General features: G+C 36.1%; 2 protein-coding genes and 1 pseudogene across 6 annotated transcripts in view; 1 reads left to right on the forward strand and 2 right to left on the reverse strand.

The window, feature by feature from the left end:
• The window catches only part of MAPK10 (mitogen-activated protein kinase 10), a 263,100-nt gene extending 249,745 nt beyond the window's left edge, over positions 1-13,355 (forward strand). The window contains exon 12 of the mRNA XM_011356389.2: positions 9,775-13,355. Within this exon, the coding sequence (XP_011354691.1) occupies positions 9,775-9,968 (194 nt within the window). The 3' untranslated portion in view covers positions 9,969-13,355. The remainder of the gene's footprint in view (positions 1-9,774) is intronic.
• Positions 13,356-24,520: 11,165 nt separating this feature from the next.
• On the reverse strand, positions 24,521-24,638 carry LOC111737294 (annotated as a pseudogene).
• A 1,153-nt stretch (positions 24,639-25,791) lies between these two features.
• Positions 25,792-26,999, reverse strand: part of ARHGAP24 (Rho GTPase activating protein 24) — a 464,137-nt gene continuing 462,929 nt past the window's right edge. For all 5 annotated transcript variants that reach the window (XM_011356326.2, XM_011356328.2, XM_011356327.2 and 2 more), the window contains one exon: positions 25,792-26,299. In XM_011356326.2, the coding sequence (XP_011354628.1) occupies positions 26,056-26,299 (244 nt within the window). In that variant the 3' untranslated portion in view covers positions 25,792-26,055. The remainder of the gene's footprint in view (positions 26,300-26,999) is intronic.

Consider the following 26,999-nt stretch of genomic DNA (forward strand, 5'->3'; position numbering starts at 1 on the left):
CTGAAGCATCGACCAAGATGGACTCCAATTAAAATCATCACAGAAAATCTTTCAGTTTGTCATCTACAGAACCTAACATGTGTTTGTACATATACATACTTTGTTATGTAATATGCTTTAGGATTACTTGAGATAATTTACTTATACTTGGTAATGTGATTTATATTTTTCCTAAGACCTACGTTCTGAATATAAAGAGAATATGAAAAGAGTTTTAGAGAATGTGATGGCTTATCTTCAGCTTTAAACTATACCCAGCTCATGCTGGCAAGAATTTAGACTGCCAATGATTAGTTTAAAGAAAAATGGCTTTGGTGTCCTGCCTTTGATAAACAGTTGTTTCTCTCCGCCCTGCCCCTTAAGCTTTAACTTGTTTCAGAAAGAAAGATGTAGGGTGAATTAATCAATTCTTCATGCAGATAGCACTTTGAATCACTAGTTTGTACCCACAACAATTATGATGCTCAGACAGAAGCTTTTCTGTTATGATGTGTTTTTCTCACCTCTAGACTTGGGAAAATGTCCAATTCTATTCCAAGTTTTTTGTTTGTTTGTTTGTTTTCTCAAAGAGGGTTAAGAGAGTCATTGGAGTTGTCTGCCTACCCTACTCATCCTTCTAGCATCCAGATTGATACAAGTCTGTAGAAGCTGCTTCTAACTTACCTGCATGTTCTGTCTGCTGCTAGTTAAAGAATCCAAAGACTGAATCCAATCGCCTCAAGATGCCACCTGCTAGGGCAGAAAGACTAAATTAAATCAAACTTGTACATGTACTATAGGACAACCAAACCTATCATTTCTACTAGACAGAAAAAACATGATTTTACTTTATCAGTTTTCTACAAGTTTTCAGTTTTATAAAACATCTGGACCCTAATCATTTGGGAATATTGAGTCAAATTTATCTTCTACAAAACAGATGACCCTTCGGTGGGATTGTTAGAAAATGCTCAAGCATAATATTAAAAGGTTGCATAGTCATTTTTTTCTCTATTCCCAACTGTTGGATAATTGTTCTAAAAAGTATCTAAGGTTACCAACATAAACAATTTCTGCATGCTATGAATAGATGGACCAAGATCTTTATCAAGTAAATCCTTTCAAGTTTGCAAGGAAAACATTTAAGATGAATATTGTCAAAGACTAATTTACATAGCAGTTGGCTACTTTGGGAGGAACTGGACAATAAATGCATTCCACTAAACTATTTAATGATGAATATAACTGAAAGAAATTAAAATATTGGGCCAGGTGTATGAGATGGCTGTCAGTTCAGATGGAATTTGTTTAAAATCAAACACATTTGTTCTACTTAGATTCACCCACCCCAGCATAAAATTTTCTCTCAACTTTCCTATGTCTATTAAATGGCAGCTCTATTTTCCCAGTCTCCCATCCTGAAACCCCTGGTTGACCTTTTACTCCATATCTACGTTAGCACCGACAGTAACATTCTACAGCTTGTTTGCTAGATGTCTCACATCTGATTTCTACCATCTCTTTTCATTAATGCCACAATGATTAATGTTTTTCTGAGGTAATCTTCTTAAATTCAGTCTCTACCTAAATTGATCTTTCTAAACTAGAGGTTTGACCAAGGATTCCACTGTTTAGTTCTCTCCAGTGGTTTTGCATCACTTACAATTTAAGCCTAATAATCTCTTGCTTACTTTAATGGCCCTCTGTAATATACTCTATGATTTTTTACACTGCAGCCATTCTCAGGTCCTATGTTACCACTGACTTATTTGACTAGCTCCCGAACTTTTGGATGCTGCCCATTCTAAAGTGTTCTCTTATCAGATACCACTTTGTCCCAAAATATTTTTCCTATCTCTCCCCAAAGACTTTTCATAACTTCTCAAAGAGTAGGGTCTTTCCTTCCTGTGGGTTCTTCTAGTCCCAGCATTTTACATATTGTCTTATTACTCCTTAGTGATTATAAATTAATTGAGAAGAAAGACTGTATGCATTCATCTTTGTATACCATGAAGTGCCTAAGTGCTGTGCCTTGTATATAATAGTAACTCAATAAATATTTATTAATTTGAAAATTGCTTCGCAGGACCTCTTTCAACACGTTTCTTGATGCTATTCCAAAGACAGAGTTTAAGAGAGTGTCATACATTTAATACAGTATGCAATTCGGTATGTTCTTATGCCATTAAAATTTATTAATTTTATTAATCGCCATGAAGATAATTGAGCCAAATATCAAGTTTATGAAGTGTTGCTATTGGCATTTTCTCGTGTTTCAGATAAAGGTTTGCTGCTTTCAGGTTGTTATTTGATTTATTAATTTTTTGCAATGTATATTTCTGAATTTTTTGTTGTTACAGGCCTATTTAATTTAGTGTTAATGATTAATTCTAAAGTATGTCAGTTAGGCTCTACCTACATGTGAGAAGGTCAAAACACTTTTTAACCATTCCAACTACCTATAACAGTCATAAATTATCTACCTTATACACATGCCCTAAACTATAGGTTACTGGCTTAACCCAATTTATAGTTAAAATAATTGTAAATTCAATCTTTCACTACATGCTTTTAAAGAGAAATAGTCATCACTTAATTTTGAGAAATCAAATGTATACTACATATTATATGATGTATTTACATATGATATTTTTGTATACATCATGCAGAGGCATAGGAAAGCCATGTGCTGGGGCCGCCTGTACCAGCTCATAAGAGCCACTTATGCTCATCTTTCCCAACTATGAGTTTATTGACCTCATTGGTAGCTTGAAATTTACCATGCAGGATTTAAGACATGGGAACTGGCTGACTCTACAGATCAGATTCTCCCCCGCCCCTATCCAGAGAGCCAATTGTTACATATTTAACAATTGTGTGTGTGCCTGCACAATATCTATATATGCAGTAAACTATGCTGAAAAGTAAAAACAATTACTAAAAAAAACTTATGAAAAGTCAGTTTTTGCATTCATTGTATTCATTTTTTCTCATTAATGTCTGAGTATCATATTTTATTTTGTAAATATCTAGGATGAAGTAATATTACAATATAGACTCCCTTAATATTCAGTCATGGCGACTTTGGGAACCTGCAGCTCGGTAATAAGTTAATGCAGTTTCTCAGTGACAAAGTGCTTCTAAGGCCCAAAACCACGTTTTAGTGGTGCTTTTAAAATGTAAATAGGGAGTTAAATGTACATTTTCAGAAAACACATAGGTTTGAAATTTATTGATGGAATTGTTGTATATCGATAAGAAATAAATCTAAACTTCACATACTTTTCTAAGTAAATAATTGTACTTTCTTCTGCTCTCTGATTTCACTTGCATAGTGATTTATTTGCAAGAATAGTGTGACTGCTTGCTTTCTGAATTGATTTGTAAAGACTGCTGAGGGAATAGCAGTTCATGAACAGAAATTAAATTTCTTCTAAAAGCATTTGTCATAGAATGTTAGGGCTAGAACAAATATAGGAGGTAATCTAATCCAAAACCTCTGTCTGTTTACCACACCCATTCCACCTGAGTAGTAAACCTCTCATAAGTAACAATGACTCATCAAGATAAGGATGCTTAGCATCAGGATGGGTAGAGACATTTTAGAATCTCTAATTGAGGATAAAGCTCCCCAGGTGATTATAATCTACAGCCCCTACCCCAACCATGTTCCACACACCGTGGGAGTGTTTCTTTCCCAATGAGTCACTGTTCTAGTCCAGCAATTTCATTTTTTTAATTTAAAAGCCTCAGCCCCAAACAAGTTGAGACCCAAGATCAGACAGAAAGAGAAGGGAATATATTTCAGTGATTTTTTTTTTTTTCATTTTGGAATTTCTTATAATTCTTGAGTCTACTTTTTGGTGTGTGTGGCTAGGTCAGGAAAATAATTTCCTTTAAAAAACTAGAATAACATTTTCCCCTGAAATTATGGGTACCGTTTGGTTACTTCCAGATGAGAAATTTTCATTAGCATAAATTACTTCTTTCTAAGATACCTATTATTTTTCCCCCCTTAGGTAAAGTCGAAAGTAGCTAGCATTCCTTATTTGCCCTATTACTATTTTCAGTACTTTTAATGCCATCTTTTTGACAAAATTTGTAATGCTTTATTGATAGCAAAACATGTTTTTAAATGCATATCTCTCCTGGTTTCTCTGATAGAAGGAAGGGATATTTATCGCATAGCTAAGATATCCTGGGCAAGTAGACATTATAATCAAATTGAATTCAGTTCAGTTCTATTCAAGAGATTTTCACAAACCATTTGGCAGTAAATTAAAAAATTGAAGCCAGGTCCATGTCTTGACTCTTCTTTCTGTTTGATTTTATGGTGTACAAAGTTTTTTTATTGCCTACATGAAAACAGTCTTGAAAGTATCATCCAATAAAACCAGAAGTGGCTTTAGTCAAGAAGGCATTTATTATAGTGCAATAGAAAAAGTCATACAGAAGCAAAGATTTTTCACGTAACAGTGGGGGACTGGTTAATGTTTAACAACTATCTCTTTAAAAAACCATAACTGAGTATAACATTTACCAGTTTCTGTTGTATAAATATTCTCACTGGGACCAATTTCAAGCTACTGACATCGATGAATGTAGAGTTGGAAAGAGATGCTAATAATTGGCTCTCAGAAGCCACTAAAAGCCAGTATGAGCAGACTGCTAGATATTACAGATGATTCTCTCACCACAGCACTATCTAGAGAGGACTTCTTCCCATATAAGAAGCAGATGTAATGAAATTTTATAGAGGAAGCATTAGAAGAGAGAACTTCTCAATGAATTGATGCTATAAAAAAGTTATGGAACCTTAGAAATATAGTCGATAAAGATTCCAAACTTTACATAATTGAATATGTACTATAATTTGCATAATTTGCATTCAACACTGATTAAAAAAAAAAGGAGGGCAGGAACATTCCAACATGGAAGGTGGAGATTGCAGAGAGCCAGCAGATGAACGAAAGGAGAAGGGCAACTACAACAAAATGATCTATTTCCCTGAGCCAAAACCAGCTTAGCAGTTTCACTAGTTTCAGAGCAGGAAGACATTTGCTTTTCCTCACAGCACCTATTTAGAAGAGTACATACAAAAGATACTCAATGTTTTGTTAAATTGGCTACTTATTCTGCACTCAACAGTAAAGACTGAGGAAGATAGAAAAAATTAAGTAGAATGAAAAAAACAAAATGAAGCAAAGGAAACTAAACACGAGGTAATCATGCAGCAAAACTAAATGCAATCATGGGCTGACTTATAGGGCATAGCACTTAGAAAGTCCCAAAAGTGTTGAAAATATGCTACTTGTTAAAATCAGCACAGTAGTAGTGCTATGTATTTTATAAGCTTAACTTGCAGCTTGATACCCTGTATATGATGAGTTTATTAAAAGCTAGTCTGTTTCTTGCTGCCTTCATTCAGTATTATTTGTAGATGTAAATTTGTGCTTTTCTAGAGAAATTTCCTCAATATTTGTATAATTTCTCTAGCTGCCATTGTTTGGGTCTGTGTTTATTTGTAAATATCAAATTGTGTTCTTTTGAGGGAGCCTTATCTCAGCTAAGTTTCATATCACACTTCTTTGAATCAGTACTCAGCTTTCACTGTGGCAAGCCTAGCAGGTCCACATAATCAGGTCCCACCAGGAAAGGAGAAAAAGTGTTTCTCAAGAGAAGATCAGGACTATTACATAGAGATTCTTTAAAATAATTTTTGATTTGTATTATGACAGAGCTTTATTTTAAAACTTTCAAATGGTTATTTTGTCAAAATTTAAATAAAGCACAGTAGCAAAAATCTTCCTGGTTGCCTGGGCATTTTGATTAATTATAATGTTTATGAAATATATATGTCATCATATGATCTATTTAGTTTCCACTCCACTGATATTGAAACTTCCTATTCATTAAGTCAGTTGTATTTCTGTATACTAGCAATGAATAGAAAATAATTCCATTTACAATAGCATCAAAAAGAACAAAATAGTTAAGAATAACTTTAACAAAGAAGTAAAATTTTTTACTCCGAAAATTACAAAACATTGTTGGAAGAAATTAAAGAAGACCTAAGTAAAAGAGAAGACATTATATTGTTTACTGATTAGAAGATTTAATATTTTTAAGATGATGAGACTGTCCAAATTGATCTGCAGATTAAACTCAAAAGCTATCAAAGTCACAGCTGCCTTGTTTGCAGAAGTTGACAAGATGTTCTTAAAATTCACATGGAAATGTGAGGAACAGAATAACCAAAACAATTTTGAAAAAGAGCACAGTTGGATGATTCACAATTCCCAATTTCAGAACGTAACACAAAGCTGCAATATTCAAGGCAGTGTGGTATTTGCATGAGGTACACATATAGATTAATTAAATAGAATTGAGATTCCAGAAATAAACCCTTATATTTATGGTCAATTGATTTATAACAAGGATTTTAAGATAATTCCATGGGCAAAAAATGAAAAATGTCTTCAATAAATGGTACTGGGCAACTGGATAGCCACATGCAAAAGAATAAAGGTGGACCCTTACCTCATATCATATACAAAAATGAACTCAAATGGATCATAAACTTAAATGTAAATGCTAAAATTATAAAACTTTTATAAGAAAATAAAAGAGTAAATCTTTATGATCTTAGGAACTAGTTTCTTAGATATGACTAAAAACACATGTGACAAAAGGAAAAAAATAGATAAATCCAACTTCATTGAAGTTAAAAACATATGTGCTTCAAAAGACACCATCAAGAAAGTGAAAAAGACAATCCTTAGAATAGGAGAAAAACATTCGCAAATCTTATATGATAGTAAATTTGTATCCAGAATATGTGAAAAACTGTCATGACTCAATGATAAAAAGAAATAACACAATTTAAAAGTGGCCAAAGGATCTGAACAGATATTTCTCCAAAGAACATATACAAATGGCTAACAAGCACATGAAAATATACTCAACATCATTAGCCATTAGGCAAATGAAAAGCAAATCACAGTGAGATACCATTTCACATACACTAGGATGGCTATAATAAAAATGACAAATAAGAAGTGTTGGAGAGAATAGGGGGAAATTGGAACCCTCCCACACTGCTGTTAGGAATGTAAACTAGTACAGCCACTTTGAAAAACAGTTTGGAAGTTCCTAAGACATTAAACAGAGAGTTACACTATGATCCAGCAATTCTTCTCTGAGGTAATTACCCAATAGAAATAAAAAATATGTACAAGAACGTTCACAGCAACATTATTCATAATAGTCAAAAGTAGAAACAACCTAAATGTTTATCAAATGCCCATCAACTAATAAATAGATAAGCAAAAGTGATGCATCCATAGAATGGAATATTCTTCAGTCATAAAAAGGCATGCAGTATCGATATATGCTACAGCATGAATGAACCTTGAAAACATTATGCTATGTGAAAGAAGTCAGTCAGAAAAGATCGCACATCATATGGTTCCATTTATATTATATGTCCAGAATAGGCAATTTTATAGAGACAAAATGTACATTATTCATTGCTTAGGGCTGAGGATAAGTAAGGAATTGAGTATAGGGTTTCCTTTTGGGGTCATGAAAACACTACAAAAGTGATTGTGGTGATGGTTGCTCAACTTTATGAATATTCTAAAAACCATTGATTGTACACATTTGTGGATTATATCTCAATAAAGCTGTTACTAAAAGGTATATGGACAACATTTCATATTTCAATTCAAAACTAAACTATACTACCATAATTTGAAAGCCATCATTATATAAGGATATATCATCCAGGGGATGAATGAACAGTAAGAACAAAGTAATCTCACTCTGTTGGCCCCCAACTGATAGAGCCTTTCTTAGAGTCCTATGTCTAGTGTTAACCTCTACCCTTGAATAACAGTGTGGAAAATCTGAAGACAATTCCGACACATTATGGTGATGTTAAATTATTAAAGGCCAAAGCTTATGAAAGAACATGAAGATGTTGGTATAATGTAATCAATAATTAGGAGGAAAAACAGAGAAGGGTATTTGGACTATTGAAGGAATCAAGGGTTGTATGCTAGAAATCTACTAGGATATGTCATGAGAAGAAATGAACTAGCTCTGTACCTTATAATTAAGAAAAGTTGGAATAAATTGAAACCAGATAACTTTACATTATATATGTTCTGATAATGAAAGTAATTATGAGATCTTTAAAAATATAGAGACATTTAAGATTAGGAGGCATTGATTCTTCTATGAGCCTTTTTGCATATGAAAATATGATACAAAAGAATATATTTTAAATAATTCAATCGGAGAAACTTCGCAAAAAGAAAAAATATAGCAAATTTAACAGCTCTTATTAATTTGATGATCAGTGAACAATATCTTTTTTCTATATTTTTTTACATTTTCCATAAGTTATAAAAATATATTTACAATCAACAAATAAAAATGTAAAATACATATAGGATACATAGAATCTATCTTAGATTAGGTGTATGGGTCTTCTCCAGATACTTTCACATCTTAATCACATTTTTTCCTTTGCCAGAAAATATCTACCCTGAGAACCAAGAGATGGTGTTAACCTCTCCACTTCATTAAACTTTTTTTTCTGATTTATTAGATTTAAATATACGCTTTTGGGGACTTATTATTTTTCGCCATATGTATCTTGCACACTGTATTTGCTCAAGTAAGATACAATTTTAATGAGAATTCTTTATCTCTTATTAGATGATTATACTGTAGGTATTTTTAATAGCAAACTATTTCACAGGCATGCATTATACTGCCCATATTGCTTAAGTATAAAGAATACATAAGGATAAAAAGTAAATTAACTCTTTCAGGGTGCTATGGTTTAATTATATATTACAATGTCTTTGATTCAATGTCTTTCCTTTGTAGTTGGCAAAGCTATCACAACTCAGTATTTACTGAGAGATTACCATTAGCAAGTTTCTTCTCAGAATTTCAGAATCATTATACTCCCATGTAGGAAATAAATATATATATAATTTTTTACAAATTAATCTAAGTTAATAATTTAGAGTTCTTATTTGTAGATTCTCAGGTAAGCAAGCCTACTGGAAAGTAAACACAATGAGAGGTGTGGTCTGTCTTCTCTCTTTCTCTCTTTTTTTGTTCTATGGTAATGTTCATCAAAAGTTCTACATGGCTTTTCTATATGGATTTTAAGTGTGATGTCATATTAATGTCTATGTAATAATGTGTACTTAATATACTTTCCTTTCTCTAGAGCTGTAGTGTCTCAGTAATTCAGATTTCGGGCCTTCACCTCAGCCCATATCTCTGGGATAGGATCGTTACGTGTGTTGGTTTTAAAACCTCCCTGCATTAAAAGCATCCAGGTTTAGACCTTTATATTAAAGAGTTTTGCTCATCTGCCTTCTCTATAGAACAGTGGTCTTCAACCTTTGACTAGATAGTCTCTGGGGACCTTTTAAAAAAATGCAAATTCCTTGGCTCCACCTGAGGCCAATAAATTACAATATTGGAGATGCAGAGGGATGACTGGGGTTTTTCGTGGAGTTTTTTTTTTTTTTTTTGCTTTCTTTTAAGATCATTATTACAGGTGATTTCTACATTAGAGTGAGATTTGCTAACTACTGCACTAGCCTGTGAGTAACTTGTGACCAGGGATTCTGAATTGTGTGTCTTGCTTTTCACCATCTAATATAGTGCCCTGTATTCATTGAAATAGAAGCCTTGTCAAATGAATAATGGATTAGACATCCCCTATTGTATTTGCCCAGACCTGCATCCTGAGTGACGGACGTTAAGTTGAGTCTAGTTCCAGATTTAGTCATGTTGGTCTTCATTTTCTTAGCACAGGTGCAGCAGTGAACAGCAGTGAGAGTCTCCCTCCTTCCTCGTCCGTCAATGACATCTCCTCCATGTCCACTGACCAGACCCTGGCATCTGACACTGACAGCAGCCTGGAAGCCTCGGCGGGACCCCTGGGTTGTTGCAGGTGACTAGCCGCCTGCCTGCGAAACCCAGCGTTCTTCAGGAGATGATGCGATGGGACACACACACACGCACGCACGCACGCACGCACGCAGACACTCATGCACACACACAAACGCAGACACGCAATGACAAGAAAACAGCAAGGGAGAAAATCCAAGCCTAAAATTGAAACAAATCTTTCAGCCTGCTTCTCCAGAGTTCTGTATTGCAGCTAAGCCAAATGTATATTTAACTTCTAGTTGCTCTTGCTTTGGTCTTCTTCCAATGATGCTTCTTACTACAGAAAGCAAATCAAACACAATTAGAAAAGCCTTTTCCATAAAGCGTAATTTTAATGGCTGCAAAACCAGCGACCTGTAATTGCCCTTTCGAATGGCATGACAAGGTGTGCAGTGGCCCCAACCAGCATGTGTGTGTCTCTATCTTGCATCTACCTGCTCCTTTTGGCCTAGTCAGATGGATGTAGATACAGATCCGCATGTGTCTGTATTCATACAGCACTACTTACTTAGAGATGCTACTGTCAGTGTCCTCAGGGCTCTACCAAGACATCATGCACTGGGGTACCACATGGTCCATTTCATGTGATCTATTACTCTGACATAAACCCATCTGTAATATATTGCCAGTATATAAGCTGTTTAGTTTGTTAATTGATTAAGCTATATGTCTTATAAGAAAACATGTAAAGGGGAAAAATATGTGGGGAGTGAGCTCTCTCAGACCCTTGAAGATGTAGTTTCCAAATTTGAACTGATTAAATGGCACCTGTATACCAATTTGTAGAAAGAACATATGTGATGCTTATGTCTAGTGTGGGGATGGGAGGGATAACAGTTTCTAGGCACTAAATGGTTCGGTCTTTAGAAGGAAAGTGGAAATAAAAGCTGAAGGTCTTTTTGCTGACATTGAGTGGGTAGGATTGACTAGAAAGTAGTTTTGCAGTGTAGAAGAAAACCTAAAGGAGATTATTGCCCAGATACTAGGAGACACCGGCATCCATATTTTAGAGAGTAGACCCCATTGTCACTGTAAAATTATGTGTCACAACTGGATTGAGAGTGGCAGGTGGTGAGGCAGGGGTATTGTGTACATATCTGATCGTAAGAATTGCTCCCTGGAACAGAGCAGGATGCCTCCGTGTCATACCCTTAACAGAAAATGATAGACTACTTAGACTATCCTCATTTTGTGGGTTGCATTTTCCATGAGTGTGTTACTTCTCAGGTTCATACTCTGCCAAGGTTTTATTTTGAGAAGAAATATTGCTTTCCTCTTATGAAATTAAAAAAATAATAATAATTACTTAAAAAACCCAAAGCACAGGGTGATCCTCAGGTTAGCATTTGAAAACATTTCCACAGATATTATTATTTATCAGGAGTTTCCTTGACTCTTTAATATGACTGATGTTTCATGTTTATTTATTTTCATAAATTCAAACCATCCAAGAAGGGCTGATATTTCAAGTTTTGTGCTACAGTCAATGTGACAGCAATAACTCTGCCCATAGGTTACTGCTGCTAAACAGCTATAGCAATATGAGTTTGTCTCAAAAGCCATGAAGCATTTATGTTATTGTTTAGCAAAATCACCTGAATTTAGCTCACATTAAATGAAAGTGCTTTCCTGGGCACTCAAGGAGGCACTGTGAAACATCTTGGTTATATACAAGGCAAAACCAGGGTGACTTCTCAGCAATAATAAGGACCATGTTGAACTTCCCTTTTTATTCACTTTGGTGAATTATCCATCACAGCCCTTTGCACTCTGACCATTTCGGTGCTCACCTGTGTGGTGATGTTTCACCTGAAGGAAAAGTAAAACGCATCAAATGGATGGATGATGAGTGTGATACGACTGGCAAATGGAATCTTTTCAAAAATAGAGCAAACGATAATGCCAGTGCTCTGAAAACTGCCTTAATATAACAATAGGGAAGCTTTGTCTCTTTTCAAGCAATAGAGTCAACCCCCACCATCACCTTGCAGGCAATGCTGCCATTTATGAGGTTGCTTCACACAATAGGATTCATGACAAGAGGTCATTTGTTTAAAATGGTGAAACAAAAAAAGTAGACTGTGCAGCTTGTTCCTGGAATAAAAGTGGCCCAGTTTCTCTATCTTTCTGCCATTGTTTTTAGTTAATATTGCAGACAACCCAATTTTTAAAAATGCCCCCACATTCACTTGAGCTCTCTCACTTTACTTTCTGTCACACTCCCTTCTTCACACTCTTAAAAAACAAAACAAAAAAACAAAACAAAAAAACCCTTCTCTGATCCCTTATTATTTACTTAGCTCCTTTCTCTGTGTTCTTCTCTTGCTTCACCTGTGGCCTCTCTACTCCTGGCTTTCTAGCACTTGCAATTAAGTGCAGAGAGCAGGCAGCTCTTTGAAAGAAAGTGAGTCACAAAGGGAATTTCATCAGCCACAAAATGACATCAAAAGACAGAAGGAGATCTTCAGTCAGCATTTTAGAAATGCTTGACAGTTAGATGATCTGTCATTTGTGCAGAAGTGCTGTTTTTTTGTTTTGTTTTTGTTTTTGTTTTTTCCTACTCAGATTAAACCAGGCAAGAACTAGACAATGCCCTTCCCCTGCTATTACTGCCTTCCCTAAACTTTACTAGTTTAATCACTCCTATTGCCTGGCTCTTGGAAGCCGATTACCTTAAGCCAGATCTCCCTTATGGACAAGAAAAAAAATGGAACAAACCCCTTCGATTGAAGTATCATGTGCACATAGAGCTAAGGGTTTGGCTTCTTGACTGCTTAAAGGATTAAATTTACCAGGTTATCAAAGCGAGATAGGTGATGGGGCAAAAAAGAGAATCATCTTTTTAAAAGCCCACCAGCCCTTCATGATCTTGGCTCCACTTTATTGTAATATTTTCAGGAGATGACTATGTTATTATCAAATTTACAGAACATATTATATTCTGTATTGAGTCTTTTTTTCCTAAAAAGAAAGCTTCCTATATAGTCACCTGTTACTTCCAAAGGACTCTCATGCTTTTTAGACAGGGAGGTGTCAAATCACCTGGACTGTATTTTTGAAAAAAGTAAATGTCCTGCCTGTGGTTGAAGTTCATTTTAAAATGTTGGCACTCTGTGAGGCCTAACCTTCTGCCACTTCGTATAGGGTACTTGGTTTTGCCGTGATTCTTAATGAAATGTTCTAGAGTATTTTATAAAAGGAATGGCTGTGTGCCCACATGCAGGAGGAATTAAATTGCTGGGTGAGTTTGGCAAAACATACCACCATTTTGAAATTTTATGTTTTATATTTTGTGAGACAGTGTTTTGATTAAAAAAAAAAAAAGATACGTTGGTCTTACAATCTAATATCTTCTCGTAGAATAAAAACCGACGATAATCTTGCATCTTCAAGAATCTGATGACTGAGCTTTGTAGGAATGTATACTACAGGTGGGTCAGGCCTGGCCAGTTCCGTCCAATAGGAGTAAGCTATTTAATTGAAGGCCGAAGAGCAAGATCATTTATCTCAATCTGTTATTATTCTTAGAAAAATATTGCCTAAGGATATTCATGACAGCTGATTGGTAAATCAGAAAATAGTCCTTGACAAATGGAATATGTGGAATAGATGAAAATACGTAAATCCTTTTATGCTCTGCCAAGGGGAAAAAATAAAATAAAACAAGCAAAACTTACTTTTAAATTTTAAATATTCATTGCAAAATCTAAACTATACAAAATCTATTTCTATTTAATTCTCTTAACATATGACAATCTAAATCTTAAAAGTAGTACATTCTGTAAAAAATGTTGTCAGAAACCTTTGCTGAAAATTTTATCTTCTACAGCTAAGAGAAAGAAAGAAAATTGCTTTAGGAATATTTGATCCTGACCACTTGGGTCTGAAGAGGAATCCTACTCCCCTCTCCCCCACACTCCCCTCTCAATACGCACACATTTTAATTGTGAGAGTCCAACATTTTCCACAGATATCATTAAACCAAGCAGGGAAACTCCTTGTAAAAACACAAACAAGTTGCAGTGTAAATAGTTATATTAGTTATTTTCCATGTGATTAAAATATAAGATTTTGTTATTTCTTTTGGCACTTAAATAGTCCTTTCACTGTCTGAAATGATTAACTTTGACCCATTTTCATGGTCAGTGAAGCTGAAATGGAAGGCCTCTGTTTGTATATGGATTTCTGTATATTTAACTTTGACTCCGTGGGACCAATGGCCAGTATATTCTAATGAAAACAAATTTCCCAACCCTTATCTAGCATTAAACTGTTCACCTTGCCATGTCTATCTTGCAACAAGACCTAACTTGCACCTGCCTGTTATTCTGCATGATTGGACTCCAAAGACTATTACCAATGATGAGAATTGTCCTGTGTCAGTGTTTATAAAATGGACTCCAAGCACGCACACATTCACACACACTTCATCCTTACAGTTCTAGATCAACCCAGGAAGGCAAAACCATGCACATCCAATTTATCTGAAAGGTCTTAGTGGTGGAAACTAAAAGTTAGCCTGATGGATTTTTAATAAGAATTCGAAATAATTTAATTCTTTTCTGTGTTCTTTCTCACCGTTTTTTCCCCCATTTTTTTCTTTATTTTCAAATGTCAGTGGAACAGAGGGTGAAAGGGGGAGAACTTTGGCTTTTTTGGACTCTTAGCAGGTGGATACTGAGTCGATACATTGTGATTTCTGTTTTTTATGAATTATTAAAAACCAGAGCAAATCTGCCTCCCTTAACATAAAACCAAATCCAAACCCAGACTTTGTTGGAGTTTGCCTGTTGACAATGGTTGTTGTGCTGCTCGTTGTCTTGGGTTTCATATCTTGACAGTAGTTCTGAAGTATCTCACATGATTTTATGGTCTGATCATGACAGGGAATAAATAAGAAATGAAGAGTGACCTACTTTCTCACTATGGGTAAAGAGTATGTGATATGTATGTGACTGTGTAGAAGGCTGTGTTTTCATTTGATGCTGGTTTCTTCTATAAATGACCTTCATTTCTGTCTAAGGATACTAGTTGTATATCTGCAATTCAGCAACTTTCGTTTGAGCTATAGATTCAGTGAAGGGGAAAAAATCATTTTCTGAGGGCATTAGGTGAATGGAACAGGGTTAAATATCCTTGTTTATTTGTCAAAATTCTTAATCAGTTTAATTATTACCCAAGAGAGAAGGTAAAAGTTTTTTTTTTTTTGTCTACATGGTAGCCAACTTTAATATCTGAAACTCCTTAGTGAATTAAAAAATATATAATTTTGTCGCTTGGTAAAGAGATCATTGAAACTGTGTTAGTTTAGCTGGAAGTGTCTGAACAATGTCAAAGAATGGCCCTTCCATTTCTATAAATAAAACATTTTACTTAACTAATTAACTATTAGAAAACCTAAAAGATGAACATACTTATTCTTTTGAGTTAGCACAATTTATCCTTTTATTTATAAGGAAAATAGAAACCAAAAGCCTTTTGGTATCTCTGGCATAGCTTCTATTCTAATTTAAGCCATGGATCTTTACTCTCTTAACAAAGTAAATGTAAAAATGGTCAAGTAAATGTACCTGAAAAGACCCACAATATTAAGAAAGGAAATTGTGTTCCAAAGATTGTTCATAGAGAGAAAGGGTCAGAGGGGTTATATGTAGATACCAGGTATCATAAAAAGATACCAAATATTTGGGTAATTTTGATTCAGTTTGTCATGAGAAGAAAGGGGTCATCTTATAGCTAGCTACTTATATAACAACCAGCCTAGAAGGATGATTCTGTTTGCTAAATAACTGCACTGGGTCGTACCAGTAGCAGTTTTTTACATTACCAATTCACCAGAACGGTGTTTTGCACTCGTAATGTGCCTTTCCTCCAAGAGTTTCGAAAGGTGTGCCTGGAAGACATTTGCAAATAGCGAAGCACACTGAAAATTCCATCATTTCAGATCACTTCATGTTGAGGACCACTGTGTGTGGCAAGTCATCTCTTTCAGCTCCAGACTGAATTCCATCTGCTCAACCTTTTAGATCACTATGTTCTGACTTAGCTACTGAAAACAAGCTGTAGAAATGTACATTGCTCAAACACACGAAATGTGATGGCACACACACAATCGAGAGTTAAATGCTCCATAGAAATTTACCACCCTCTCTGTGACATATATATCTCGCTTTGAAGACATGCTCATCCTGGTATGAAACCCAACATAAAATAAGTTTGAAATGCAATTTAGAAAATTGAAGTTTTACTCCATGGAGGAGGTGGCTTCACTTTCTTGTTACTGAGCTCCTACTGTCGTTCCCTGGATCTTGTCTGGAATCTTTCTGTCAACTCAATAGTCCAGACTGTTTGTAACCTGAAAACAAGTGCAATGTGTTATTCATTTTAAAAGCTCTCCACACTCTGCCTAGAAAAGTGTCTCAGACATAATTTGCCTTCCATTAACACTTTTGCATTTACTCTGGTGAAAGTATTGTCTATGAACAATTATACACAAAATCAATTTTATAACCCAAATATATCTTACATAAATGAAGGAAATTAGTAATATTAAGCTATTTTTTTTATGAAAGAAAAAATTCTGAAAAGCAATGTCAGCATATTGCAAACTTGGATTCGGTGTAAATCAAGCTCTAAGAAGATTGTTCTGAACATCTAGTTTAAGTTTTGAGCTATATCCTTAAGGAGTACACTCATTCACTTCAAAAACATTTACTGAACATCTACCTATGTTCCCTAGGTAGGAGATAAGTACAGCATAGTCCTTATCTTTAAAACTTCAGAATAAATAAATCAGTTTAAAAATAATTGGCAAAAGCAAAATATCTTTATCTTATTATTTACTTTCTTTTAAAATAATGATGTGTTCAAATTAGTGGTGTGACTTGAATGAGTCTATTTTTATTATCCTTAAATCAAAGAAATAAGAAATCCGCAACTTTCAATGTTATCATTTTGTCTAATTATATGTAAGTGCACTTAATGAATTGGTATAAGACAGTTTTTAATGAGAATATTTATAAAAAAAAATAAGGATATTTTCCATGACATTAGAGGAGATGAACCATTTTTACAATTTATTTTTAAAAATAGCATGAAGATGAAAAATACAAGTAGGCCTGCGCTAACTCAATGAGGAAATATATGTATCTTCACTCTTATTTTTTTAATTAAAAGGTAGACTGCTACCTTTTGGTTTGTTTTAAACAAATGTCAGTCTCCAGATAAAGGAAGAAATATAATGACATATTGAGACCTTGTTGTTGACCTAACAATATCTGTGTCCTAGAAAAAAATAGGGGAAAAGCTTAGTGGCTAAGCTTTTACAACAAAACATCATGAATTTTTCTTTTCTGCATTACATAGTTTACTTTAATACACGTTTCCTCAGGGCTACTGGGCCTGGATGCTGCATTCGAGGCTCATATATCTGGCATCACAATCCTCAGATCAGCAAATGACATCACAATGGATATTATAGTCTCTCTGCAGTGACACTCTTCTATGATTTTTGAAAAATTTTCAAATTTATTCAGTTATGGGTGGTGATTGGAGCCTAAAAATGTAAGGTAGAATGTAGTAATTTATTAGTTTCTGTTAAAAGATCTAACTCAAAACATCTCTGAATATCTGAGTCGGAAATTTGACATTGAGCTGTGAAAATTCATTTATTGATTCATGCCACAAATATTGATTGAGTACTTCAATCTTTTGATGACTGTTATAGGCACACATAGTTGTGATGAATGCAGGCAATCTTCCTGCCTTTGTGTATTCTACATTCTAATGTGGGAGTAAGGTAGCGGGAAGCACTCAGAAGACAAATAAAGCAGATTAAAAGGATAAGACATGATAAAGGGTGCTATTTAGACCAGACAATAAGGACAGGCCTCTTAGAAAAGGTGATATATGAGCAGAGACCAAATCAAGTAAGGGAGTGGGTCTTATTAGTGTCTGGAGAAGAGCATTCAGACTGAGATAAAAGTAAATGCAAAGGCCTAGGAGTAAGAGCTTATTCGTATTTAGAAATAAATGGCAAAAAGTCTTATACATAAAGCAGAATGGACAAGAGAAAGTGTGATAGTAAACGAAATTGGAGAGATAGGCAGGGGTCAGAGCATGTCAAGATCTTGAGATTTTGTCGTACATATGGAAAGGTGTTGGATAGATGTGAGCAGGAAAATGATATAATCTAAATTTTCTTTTAAAAAGGATCCCTCTGTCTGCTGAGCGGAGAGGAGTTTAGGAAGAAAGATAAGAATGGAAACAAAAGTCCATTGTAGGATGTAACAGTCTAGAAAGATGTAATGGGGCTTAGACTAGGAAGTAGAGGTGCTGAGAAGGGGTTGGATTCAGGATAAATTAAGGATGTATTGTGAAGGACAAATCTGCCAATGGATTGATATGTGAAAAGAAAGAAAATGATCAGAAATGACTCCAGATTTTTAAAAAATATATAAATCATGAGGTAAACGATACAGTTGACTGAGATAGTGAACAATGGGCTAGGAGCTAATTTGGGAAGAAAATCATGCTTTTCATGGAAATGTCAGTTGGAGATTTTAGATATACAAATGAAGTAGCAGGAGTATCTACTAGGCTGGAGTTAAGAGAAGAAGTTGGGTCGAAAATATGAGAGTTATTAGCTTACGAGTGTTATTTAAAAGTGTAAGACTTTTTGAGAGCATCAAAGGACTGAGGTAGATGAAGAAGTCCAAAAAGGGGGCACCTCTCACTCCAACAGGAGTGAGAAAACAGGAGGGTCTTCTAAGGAATTTCCGGGGAGGTAGAGAAAAATCAATGCTGTCCTAGAAGCCAAGTAAATAAGGTATATCCAAAATGAGGGTATGGACAACTGAGACAATGCTACTGCATGGCTGAGTAAGATGGGGACTGGAAATTGACCATTGGACTTGGTTTTGTGTAGGTCATTTCTGACCTTGACTAGAGCACATTGTCTGCAGTATTGAGCAAGAAAGCATGACTTAAATGAGTTTAAGAGAATGGGGGAGGTGAGGAATTAGAAAAAAGTACAGAAAATTATTCTTTAAAATGTGAGGCTGAAGAATGATGTGAAAATTAGAAATACATGAAGAAAAGAGTTTTGAAGAGCTATTACAGCATAGATATATGTTGATGGAATTCATATAGAAAGAGCAAAATTGGTAATGTAAGAGAGATAGAATATTTATTTGAAAGAGCAGTGCATTAGAAAAGACCATAAGGACAGGCTCCAGTATGTGATCAGAGCAGTTGGCCTGACTAGAACAGTCTGCCCAATCATTGTAGCAGGAGGTAGGGAGGTTTGTACAGAACAGATGTAGGTAGTTTTTTTAGATATGATGATGGAACATATGATGTACTTTTCTGGTGTTTTTTTCTCAGCAGAGAGAGAGTAAGAGTAAGGTTATCTGATGAGAATGAGGAGCAGAAGGGTTTTTGTAGGTTTTGACATTGGAAAATGTGAAGAAAATTTACTGAACAGTGATGAGAGTCATGCGAGCCATATTTATATAAATATAAGGCTAGATAAGTCACCATGGTGGTGACTTATTGCTTTCCAGCCATAATTAGCTTCTTGGGTGCAGGATAGGAATAAATAAAAATTGAATTTAGCCAAAGTTGATCTCTTTTTTTCTGCTCAGATGAGTGCAGTGGAGGAAGAGAAGATGAAGGGATTTGAAAATGGAAACAAAATATTGTGATGAAGAACCACAGGAGCTAAGCTGTCAAGGAGAGAAGCAATGACAAGCAGTGAAAACTTAGCAAAGTCAAAGGCTTAGAATTGCTTTGGAGTATCTGAGAGTTGGTGGAATGATGGTGCTAATAGGAGCGACCTAGAGGAAGAAGAGGTGATGATCAGAGCGTGGATGCTTGAAATAGAAATTTTGGTGATGGTGCAGTTATTGGTAATGACCCAGTATAAGGCAAACTGTAGGCATGGTGGCTGATGTTCGGACATGGGGAGAACAAGATTTTCAGAAGTTAGCAGGTTAAGGAGCTGAGTGGCCAAGTTGCTGGATGGTGTATAAGTAGTACTGGAAGAAAACAGTTGATTAGGTTGATTTGGTCATGTGACATGTGCTTCCGGAGGGTGAGTATTAGGGAGGAGGGAGGAGCAAAATTTTGGAAGTTTCAGCAAAGAGCAAAGCAAGACCTACTTCTCCTTCAGGTTAACTATATGCAGGTTGTTGGAAAAAAGAATAGTCATCCTTGAGAGAGCTGCAAGGAGAGAGATGTCACCAGGAGGTAACTGTGTCTTAGAGAAGAAGATTTAGGGGAGGATGATGACAGATATAAGATCTAGAAGGTTTAAAGAGAAAGTTGGAGGGGTGGAGAGGAGATCAGAGCTCGAAGCAAATGAGGGAATATGCTGAGAAATGTGGAGATAAGCACATAGGAGATGGCAAATGACATGGGAATTTGGACTATTTCGGCAGTAGGTACTCCAGGATGAAGGCATTATGGTACAACCCTGGTGATTATTTTGGTGTGTTACATAATCACTTCTAACAAATCATGAGGAGGCAGGGAATGTGTGTGTTGAGTGGAGAGGGCTGGGATAATCACAGCGTTTTCACAAGAACAGGTAGTACACTGAGGGCCTCCCTCAGAGCTAAGAGACAACTTCACTCAAGGCAAGTGGTGTCAATCTGACTTCAAAAGTTCAGTATTCTCCTGTTACTGCTACTCTCTACTTACAGAAGGTAACCCTGTCTACAGTGGGCTGAAGCAGCTACACACAGCCCATAAATAAAGAATGTCGTTCAGTCCTGAACCTGAGTGACACATGGTGCATTAAAAAAACATACTACACATTTTTTATCAGCTAAAATTTCTGCTGCATGATCTACATTAGTTTCAAGTTTTGACTGCCTGGGGAACTATTAGTTTTCTGTCGCTTGGCAGTAAAAGGTCCTTAAGCTAGAAGGACCTAACTTTCAACTCATTCCCCACTTGTGCAATTAAGACCATAAAGAAAGTAATAAAAGAGACTTCTGGGAGCCACAGTTTTATCACTGTCTTGCTGTGGTTGATGAGTTCAAACATGGCAAAATATGTCTAGCTCTGGCTGCTTTCTTTGAATTAAAGAGTAGAAACTACCAGATCTAAGGGTGTTTTCAAGTTTCATAGTGTGAGGACAAGTTTTTATACACAATGCCACTTTGATGGTGCAGACTTGACAGGTCAATTTTATTTTATTGAAAAAGCTCCCTAGGCTCTGCACCAAAGGCACTTTGCACATACTATTCCATGCACTAGGGAGGCCCTGACCCCAGACAGCCCCCTGTCTGATAACTTCCTTTTCATCCTTTAGGACTCACATCATAGGCATAGCTCTGCCTTGACTTTCCCAGCATCACTTTTGTGATTTCTTAATTACTTTCATAGTCCATCATCACACATGGTAATTAGTACTATAAACTAGCCTAATGCTGGCTTGGCATGTGGAGGCCTTCAATAAATATTCATTAATGGTGGTGCTGATGTGAGTCTAGATATGTTCATTGGTCCACGTCCTTACACATCTTCATTATGTTTTACCCAATACTTTTAATACCCAACATCATCTGCAGTGTCCATAGGGACAGAGTTAATGCAGGATAGTTACAGACTTTTTTTATACATTTTTCTCAAATCATGAATATAATTGTATCATCTCAGAATAGAAAAGATGCTTTGGGTTGCCCCTTCCTTGCTGTCAATCTCTGGCAGATTATCTGGGCCAAGATAAAATTAGAGTACCTGGGTCAGGAACATAATTATATCCTCATCTGGTGACCATGCTCTTCTTTCACGGTTGGCCAAATTCCTAGGGCCAGAACCCTGTTAAGTTCTTTCAAAGCTTAAATACCTTTTCAATAAAAGTAATTTGAGGGCTGACAGCTATCATTTATTGAGCATTTATTATATGCCAGGTACTGTGCTAATCATATAACTCATCTAACTAATTTCTCAAAACAAACAAACAAACAAACATCCAATGAGGAAGAGACGCTATAATTATGCCTATTTTACAGAAAATCAAATTAAGGTTTATAAACACTATGCAACTTTTCTTTGTACAGCTACAAAGTGGCAGAGCTGGGATTCGAATTTAGGTCTCTGAATACAAAAGCTAATACATATTCTTTGCTGTGATGCTACTCTAAGCAGGATGCAGCTTTGCAATGTAAGGAACATTGAGATTTGTAGCTGGCATCACAGTCTTCAATACTCTGAATTTCTGAGGTGAGATAATTACTAACCTATCCTACCAGGGAATAATCTAATTTTTTAAAAAGGAGGTTCAGGCTTATGAATCAATACAAATAAATAATAACATCATTCTTGGAGTTTTTAATTGTTTTATAATAAAATTACATACAAAAGCTACACTTTAGTTGTCCAGATGTCATAGGCAATTCCATTTTAAATGTTCTCAGTCTCCAACCTTTCCGGCACCAGGGACTGATGCTCCTATGAGAATCTAATGCCTGATGATCTGAGGTGGAGCTGGGGCAGTGAAGTTAGGGCTGCAAATATAGATGAAGCTTCCCTCGCTCACTCGCCTCCTGCTGTGCAGCCAGGTTCCTAACAGGCCAGGACTCCTGCTCTAAAGGATACCCTGCCGTATAGCTTAACTGGTAAAACTAATATTATAGACTCAACACTTGTAAGCAAATCCTTTTGTCCTAGCTCATAATTTAAGAATCATTGTAGTTACCTGAATAGTTTTAAAGATGTGTAATATAGGATGTAGCAAATGAACTCTTGATACTACCTAGCTACTTATTTCTAATTTATCCTTATGTGAATTTGCAGTTGAATTTGCAATTTTCTAGGCTTTTAGCTGAATTAATAGAACTAATAGAAACCTAGATAGACAAGCTGCTCATGGTATCCATTGACTGGAGGTCATCATGGCCCAAATCAATAATTAAAATTAATAAAAGCATCCCTCATAAATTAAAAACAAAATTTATTGCCAACTCTCAGAGCTGGCATTCTATGGCATTAAGGGTGGAGGGGGAGGGATTTAAGGTCAATAAAATACAATTCTGGTATCTTAAGAAGCTCCACTGAACAACAGAGCTATCAATGGAGCAAAGTGGCAAGCACTGAGAGGCACATTACAGATCACCTTTAAGTATTTGTAGGAATTACCTCCACTTTCAGATGAAGAAACTGAGGCTCAGAGAGGTTAAGTGACTTGTTATTGCCGTGCATCTTGCCTAAGGCATGCTGAGATTCTTATTGTTGTCTGGCTCTCATTTTCCTGCAATTTCCTTTTCACCTTGCTGCTCCCTAAAGCGCTTCTTGGTTGGTGAAGAAAATAATCAGCTGTGGGAAAGGCTAAAAGAGAGATATGCAAATTGGGAGCATGAAAGGTAACTTACTCCACTGAGATCCTAGGAAGCTCCCCAGGTGAGCTGACATTTGATTTAGTTCTTAAGAAAAGGTGGTTGGAGTGTGCCAGATTAAAGGAAGGCAGTCAAGATGTACACAGCAGTAGAAAGTGGAAAGTCCCAGAGGCAGAAATGTCATGGCGGGTGTGGTGGAAGTGGTAGGAGGTGAGAATGAAACTGCAGGTCAGAGTCTCATACCCTGTGTGAAGGGCATTATCCTGTGGATGAGTGAGAGTCATCAAATGTTATTAGCAAGACTGTGGAATGGTCACGTGACAGCCGGCAAAGGATGAAAGTAGAGGAGAGATACTGGAACAAAACGACTAGGCAAGATGCTTTTATCAAAAAATGAGGAGAAACTGGTAAAGCAGATTAAAAAGGCAAGTCTGGGTGGAATAGACAGTATTCTGTGAGTGAATTTAAAAGTGAAGCAGAGAGCAGAGAAAATAAGAATTAACATTTATGGCGTCCTTTCTGTATACTCAGTGCTGTGCTCAGCCTTAACACAAACTGCCTCACTGAAACCTCATAACAAGTTTACGAGAATAGTACTTTTAGTATTCTCATTCTACAGATGAAAAAAAGTGATGCATGGTAGATTCAGTAACAGCCAGAAAATTGTAGAAAATTTGAACACAGGCTGTTTGACTGTATAACCTTTGTTTTCACTATTGCATTATACGGTATCCTGGATGAGTCCGAAGTTTTCATTAACTAAGACAGGGACTGGGAAAAGATGAAAAGGCATAGAGAGAGAGAGCTATTGAGATCACTTTTTGCACATTTTGAGTTTGAATTTTTTATAAGGTGATCAAGTGGAAGTATCTGGTTAAATAATTGGAAAGAGAGAGAAAAAGAAACTAAAGATAAAGAAGATATTGCTACGTAGATTGTGGTTGATACAAAAGGACCAGGTAAGCTTGCTCAGTGAAAGATGTCAACAAAAGTATCACAGTGATGAGAATGAATGACGCACTCCCCTTTGAAAATAAATACACACAAACACAGAAACTTCAAACAACACAAATCCCGTCAACTCAAGTCGTATTTATTTCTTTAAGATTAAGCCTTTGTGATTTTTTTTTTTTTTTTAGGCGAGGCAACCCTTGGTTAACCTCACAGATTGCAAAGACCTTGTCAGCTTACAATCCTTTATTTTTTATTTTTTACGTCTACAGCACCTGGTCTTTCTAGTGATCTCCCATCCAAGTACTAACCAGGCCTGATCCTGCTTAGCTTCTGAGATCAGATGGGATCGGGCTTGTTCAGGGTGGCACGGCCATAGATGACTTTTTTGTTCTAGTGTGAGAGATATTTGCTTGACTTCTCAAAAGCATTGTCTTATTGATGTGTAAATAGTTATTCTTTCAAAACTCTAGCTCCAGAGAATCCTGTGCTTCTCTAGAAAGTTACATTACTGATGTTCACGAGCTTGTCAAAATTGGACCTTTAAGCATTCACGTTTTAAAATTATTGTGAATGAATATGTTTCCAACAGGAAAGAACAATGATGTAAAAATTAGAAGCAAAATTAGTTAGTTTGTTTCTTCTAAACATGTCTCCTCCTCCTTCTGGTCCCCTCTCCCTCTGTCACCTCTCTCTTGCTACAAAATGCCTTTGTCCTTCGTCTTTCAGAGAGAATCCCAGATGACAACAGAACAGTCAGCCTGAGTGAGAGGAAAATGTGACTCCATGGCACATACTCTAACAGTTTCATGGAGAGGGACACAGGACTATTATTTCACTGCCAGTGTTCCAAAATGCAGTTGTTGGGGTGTGGGGGCAGGTGCTCATGTGGGCCCTGTTTAGCAAGCATTGTTTCCCAATTTCCAAATGGCAGGAAGAATTTCCCCATAACCAGCCAGTAGTTATAGAGATTCAGTCCAGAAGGACAGAGAATTCAAGGCATGACTGGTTAAATGCTTTTCTTTACCATTTTTTTTCCCCCACTAAGGTGCATCCTGCATAGCAGACACACATCTGTGGAAAAGGCCAGGCAGACATGAGGGCTTGAGAGGGGAACATTTTTACACAGTCCCAAATTTCCTGTATTAAATCATCTCACAAAGAAAACTGGGCAATGTTAAGGGAAGAATTTAAAAGTTCCTGGTAATTCCCTCGGATTTTATAAAATTATTTACATTTCTCTTTTTGGTCATGGTAAAGTCTATTGGCACAAACAGCACAGCCACAAAGTATTCTTTTGCTTTTAATAACTCATCTTATATATATTTATATATTTTCATATATCTGCTTATCTTCATTTCCTCAGCAAAAAGGGAAATAAAAATATTGATCTATAAAATAAGCTGATGATAACACAATGCCAAAAATAGCTTATGTTAAGTGCAAGGGGTGAAGCTTGAAAGCAAGCTAAATTGCAACAACATATTGATTTAACGTTTTAAATACAAGACTTGCAATAAAATAATTCTCGAGATATGCTTCTCATTTTTAGTTTACTTTTTAAAAACTACTCTCTATACACATATCCAGTTGTAACACTTGACAGTAGCATATGGGGCATGATATAACTTTGGTACACATTGCAAATATGGATGGGTCATGTCTGTAAATGATATTCCTTCACCAGTTAGACCACTGTACAGCCAGGTGACCAGCCACCTGATCTCATGTAATGTTTCTACCAGAACCCCCCCAGAATCCATCCCAGATCCATCAGAAACAGCATGAGACAGCAAGCTCATTGGATCCATATAGTGTTTCCTCTCTCGGTTCTCCTGGGTTCCACTGTCAGCTCCCCAAACGTGGAAAAAAACTGCTCCATTTCTTTCTGAAGCATGTCATTTCTTTTCTCAGCATCTTCTTTGGCTCGCTCAGCATTTCGCATCTTGATTTCTATCATCGTAAACTTTTTCCTTTCTTGATCTAGTTCATCGTGGAGGCTCATCATTTCTGTCTCCAAAGTCAAGTTTCGCTGTTCTAAGCTACAAGGGTGAGGGAGACAATAAAAGATAAAGTGATTTTATTCACTTGCAACGTGAGAGGGATACAAATATTCTCTAAACTGTCTCTGCAAAGCTTAGGACATTGGAATGAGCCCTTTCAAATCAGTGAAGCAAGGTCTAATGATTTAAAGGTTTTTTTCCCCCCAATTTTTACTACCATTTTGACAAGAAGACCCCAAGACCTCTCTTGGAAGCACTTAATTGTCATTCGATAGTGAAAGTATAAATGTCAGCACAGAGAAGCCAGAGACCAACGTTATGTAGCAGAGAATGTCAAAAGAGGGAGGCAGCCCAAACCACAAGGCTTCCTGGATCATTAAATATAAATTGGGCTTTACTAAAAGAGGGGGAAAGCCCAAGAAAGGTGGAAGAAAAAGGGGCAATCATATTTGCTTTCTATCAGAGGAAAAATGATAGTGAAAATGTCATTGTTAAAGTCCACTGCTAAGAACGAACTTCTCTGGCATATATGGAGTCACATCTTCTAAAAGTGGTATCAAAAGTAGCCACCTTACACTCACAAGAGAGGTAGAGATTACGTGGTTGAATAAGTAATCCATCTGACATTCTGTGACAATGGAGTTCATCCAAGTAACCTGCTATCCATGTCTCACTGCCTTCCAAATTAATAACGTTTTAGGATCTCTAGATGTATATTTCTATAGATTGATAGCTGTAT

Source organism: Pteropus vampyrus, unplaced genomic scaffold, assembly GCF_000151845.1.
Source record: "Pteropus vampyrus isolate Shadow unplaced genomic scaffold, Pvam_2.0 Scaffold25, whole genome shotgun sequence".
NCBI classification, from domain to species: domain Eukaryota; kingdom Metazoa; phylum Chordata; class Mammalia; order Chiroptera; family Pteropodidae; genus Pteropus; species Pteropus vampyrus.